Genomic DNA, 4,685 nt, shown 5'->3' with positions numbered 1-4,685 from the left:
AGCAACAAAATAATCACTGCATAATATATAACAAAACCCTAAATCAGTGCAACCTGTCGCAGAAATCAGTAAAATGCAGAACTGAGCACGGATCGATGGGAGAGTTAGTCTTTGGCTGGGCCGGGCCAAAGTCCGACCCCTCCATCGTTGTCCACTCAGATGGCTCGGTCGGAAGTCCACTGCGATATTAATTTTCTAATTTTTGATGTTTATCATAAGTTTGATATATCTACATGTTCTTTTGTCTTTTAATCTAAAATAGAAAATATTACAGTACTGTACGCACTTTTCATTCTTGTGTTGACAGGTGACGTGTATGTTATGTGAGAATTCACACACAACCTGGCCTTTTTGCTTCCAAACAATTAATGGCATATAATAATTAATTAGTCAATTGCAATGTTATTTAAATTAATATAAAACATTAATCATGCATGCACCTAATGTATCCTGCATAATACAAACACTAATTATTTATATCTCAAATCCTCCTAAAACGGACTGGAGAAACTAATTAAGGATGGAAAATTGAATTACGGGATATTGATATTCATTAAGATCAAAAAAATTGATATTCATTAATCGATTGCAATGTTACTTTAATTAATTTATTGTGAAATATTGATATTCATTAATCATTGGTCAAAAAATTTACAATAAGATCAAAAGATAAAAAAAGACTATCATATATAGATCTCAAAAGATGATTATAGCACAACTGAATTTTCATTTAGAACATAAATTTTCAATATTATTGTCTCACAGTGTGTTTAGATGACCAAAAGTCCTGGCAAAGTATCAGCTTTTAACTGAATCATGAGCGCAAACATACTTAGTCATATATTGACGTATATTTGTTTTTTGATCAAATAAACATGAATTTATTTATGCGTATATATATGTTTTGTCTAACTTTTTTTTTTTCATTGTGGAACAAAATCTCATCCCACATCTTTGCCCCCACCAAAAATAAATTGAGCTAATGGGCAACGTGAGATACTCGTAACACATATATCAAAAAGAAATGATACATGCACACCCTCAGTCACACGACCGGTCACACCCCCTCTCTTGCTATAGTGCAGGGGCCCACTTGAGATTTTTTTAAAAATCTCAAGTGGGGTCCCTGCACTATAGCAAGAGAGGGGGTGTGGCCGGTCGTGTGACCGAGGGTGTGTCTGTAGCGTCACTCTATATCAAATAACGTCAGCTCTTATTGATAATAGAATTGTACAATCTCCTAAATTTTGTGATAATATCAGGGATGACTCTTTCATACAAATCGTTCTCTGGTTGCCGTACAAGGAACAAATAGATCACGAGCACAGCGGTCGAACTAGGTAATTCTCCTTCAATAAAAGTACACGTACACAAGGACCATTATTTTGCACGTGTGTACACAATATAATATATAATAAATTTATATTATGACATATGTTGCGTACGGCCATGGGATCCACTTGCTGGTCAACATCTCTTCAAAATTTTGGGCCCATAAACTAGGAACGGGTAATCTCCGGGACTTCATAAAATTCTCTTCGATAAAAGGAATTAATTGGTGATTACAAATCATAATCCTTCGTTAATTTTGAGAAGCAGGTAATTGAAACGTAAAATATGTACCTACATGCATTATGAAAATACTTGATTTTGTTGGATAGTATATAAGAATGCATGAACAGATCGAGGAAATGAAATTGAAATCGTCACAAAATTTAAGATATGGGATTAAAATATAAGCACATGCTTATGCTATCATCTTTAATTTTATGTAAATAGAAATGAAGAAGAAAAGTATATATGTAGCAATGTACAGACAGAGAAAATGAGATCGATTATGATTGTCGCAAAAAAAAAATGCAGGATTAAACTATAATAAACATACAGCCAAAAGATTAGGACTAAGCATGTTTTAGATCCAAATTTAAATTTGCATGACCTTGTGGGTCACCGTACCAGTATTACTACCAATCTGTCCTAGCTTAAGCTACCGCTTTTATTAGCTCATAACATCACACTTTGTTCATCATCATGCAATAATTTTTTTTTTAAAAAAAAGCCGCAAGTTGCGATTATAATTAAAATATCACACCGTCTTTTAAGACTCTTTAATTCTGGTCTCAAACCCAAAGATTGAAAGCCACCATCTATTCCTCTGTAACTTGAGGATTCAATATTTACTATTCATGCTACAGTAAATATTATAGTATTTTTTGCTACTGTTGCACAAACAGAAAGATCCAAGGTTCACCATTCATGCTACAGCAAATTATCGTAGTAGTATCACTGTAGCACAAGCGGGACTGAAGCGTTCAAAACATTACCGTAGTAGTATTACTGTAGCTCAGGCGAGGCTGTAGCGTTCAAAACATTACTGTAGTGGTACCACCGTAGCATTGAAGGATATGGGCATTTTAGATGGAAAAACAACAAATTGATCCGTGAATTAATTATTGATCAGCACGGATATTTTCTTTAGTGTACGGGAACACTGCACATATTTATGCGGTCATTAAGACAATTACTTTTCACATTAATATTAGCTGCATCCTAAACAATTTGTCATTGATAAGAATCCAACATCTTAGAGAATGTTGGATCAAATTTATGCAAGTAAAATTAACTCAACGCGATGGATTAATTAAAAATATAACTGCAAAATAACAAAATACTAAATCAGCGCAATTATAACAGAAATTTGTGAAGCGCATAAACGTTTCCCATTTGCACTGATACACTGTTCTATAGAAAGCAATTTATAAAAAGTTTCCGGTTTATAATTTTGATATTCAGAAGTTTCGAATTGGGTATATATTTTTTTTAAAAACCCAATACTTTGGGAGCTTCACATAAAACCGAAATTATGGGTTTTTAGGCAATGTTCCCTCAAATCGTCTGTAATTTGATATTAGCCCCTAAAACCGTAAGGTGACATTCAATTTGGCCGCTTTAAATCTGAGGGGAAAATTACTCCAAATTTAACTATTTGCTCAGAAGTTCCAGTTATACTCCTCAACTATTATATTTATTTAACAAACCATTTCTTCAAAGGGTACAAGCCCAAAACATGCAAACTAAAATCCGAAGCATAATCCTTTATCATCTATAATGGTAAAAAAATAATTCCCCAAACTCATTTTTCATCTTCTTCGACGGTCTTTTCTCTTATCTTTAGTAATCATTCGTACGGGGTTAAGAACTAACCAAACTATGACTAATAATATAATATATAATCCCCAATTTTCTATTAGTGATGAATGCGATAGATATATTTGGATTGGAATATATTAATTCGTGTTTAATACATTTTTGAAACGAGTTTTTATTCCTGATTAATACATTGATTTTACTATTGCTTAGACTTTGGTGTTTCTTTATAAAATATTTGATTATATGAATTTTGTTTATTTTTTAAAAGCATACGCATCTCAAAATCGATATATCATTATATGTTGGAGGTAAGTAAGTCATTTAAACAAGGCTTAATTTGCCACTGTGATTTTCATCAGCGCTATGAGTCTACCTAAATTTGAACTCTGATTTCCCCAAAACCATAGGCTTAGTAGTTGTTCAATAGGAGTATGAAGTGTTGACCGCGTTGAGATGTAACCTACTTATTTTTTATTTCATGAATTCTATTTCTTTAAAAAATTGTATCAAGTTTTTGTGTTAGTTGATGCTTTTCTATGATTTTAATGTTTTGATTATCAAGTCAAAATATTTAAGTTTTTGTTGAGTTGTGAACTCATTATGTATTATTCACCTTTTTCTGGAGACTCGGGATCAGTTGGAGTTGGTGGTTTCCAACTCCATAGGAGGGAGCAAGGAATAAATTGCAAATTGCTATTTGATAAATAAATATTAAAATGAGTTAAACTTTGAAGATTATGTCATGATAAGATTTTCTCCTTTAGGCTGGATTTCATTTTCGAGTAGAGAAATATATGTGCGTTTCAATGTCTGGGAGTAATATTAACTTTAATTTGGATTATAAAAAATAATTGTTTATCAAATTTGATAATAAGATAAATTTGATAGTTATTTGATAAATGTATATTGTTTGAATATTTTCGTTAACAAGTTAATCCAGCTCCTTCCATCAAGATCCGGAAATTGGAGTCATGACAAACAAATTTACTGAAAATTTAAAGGATGGACCAATTTGTACCCTTTACGTTTTGAGGAACCTAGTAGCAATACGAATGATTTGAGGGACTAAGAGCAAGTTATGGCAATGGTAAAGGACTAATAATATAAAACTTAAAAAATTGAGAGGGTTAAATCATATTTTTCCAGGTCCAGACCACTGTGAAGCATTTTGATTCCATCCCCGTCTCCTCCTTGGCGCAAAATCGCCGAAATTTCAATTTCCCCCCTTCAAAAATCCCTCCTTTTTCCTATTCCTCTCTCGTAAAAGGCCCCCCCTTTTCTTCCTCTCTCTCTGTCTCATGTAATGGCGGCGGATTTCTCAGCTCCCTCCTTCTCCCTCGGCCTCGATCTCGATCTCGATCTTGGAGAAGAAGAAGGAGACCCCTCTATCCTCAATCCGCCAATCCAGGAATCAAACCAGCAGCAAGAAACCCTAAATCAGTCGGGGCGGAACCCACCGCCTCCCTCATTCTGTCTTGGCCTCGATCTCGAATCAGGCGAATCTCTAGACTGCGACGATCTCGAAGAGCCTCGTC

The 4,685-nt window shown here is 33.9% G+C and overlaps 1 protein-coding gene across 1 annotated transcript in view; it reads left to right on the top strand.

The window, feature by feature from the left end:
* Positions 4,454-4,685, top strand: part of LOC109844735 — a 7,749-nt gene continuing 7,517 nt past the window's right edge. The window contains exon 1 of the mRNA XM_020413848.1: positions 4,454-4,646. Coding sequence (XP_020269437.1) covers positions 4,454-4,646 — 193 coding nt within the window. The remainder of the gene's footprint in view (positions 4,647-4,685) is intronic.

This window comes from Asparagus officinalis, chromosome 6 (genome assembly GCF_001876935.1).
Source record: "Asparagus officinalis chromosome 6, Aspof.V1, whole genome shotgun sequence".
In the NCBI taxonomy this organism is placed as follows: Eukaryota; Viridiplantae; Streptophyta; class Magnoliopsida; order Asparagales; family Asparagaceae; genus Asparagus; species Asparagus officinalis.
The sequence above is the reverse complement of the archived record's forward strand: the minus strand, read 5'-3'. Positions and strand labels throughout refer to the sequence as shown.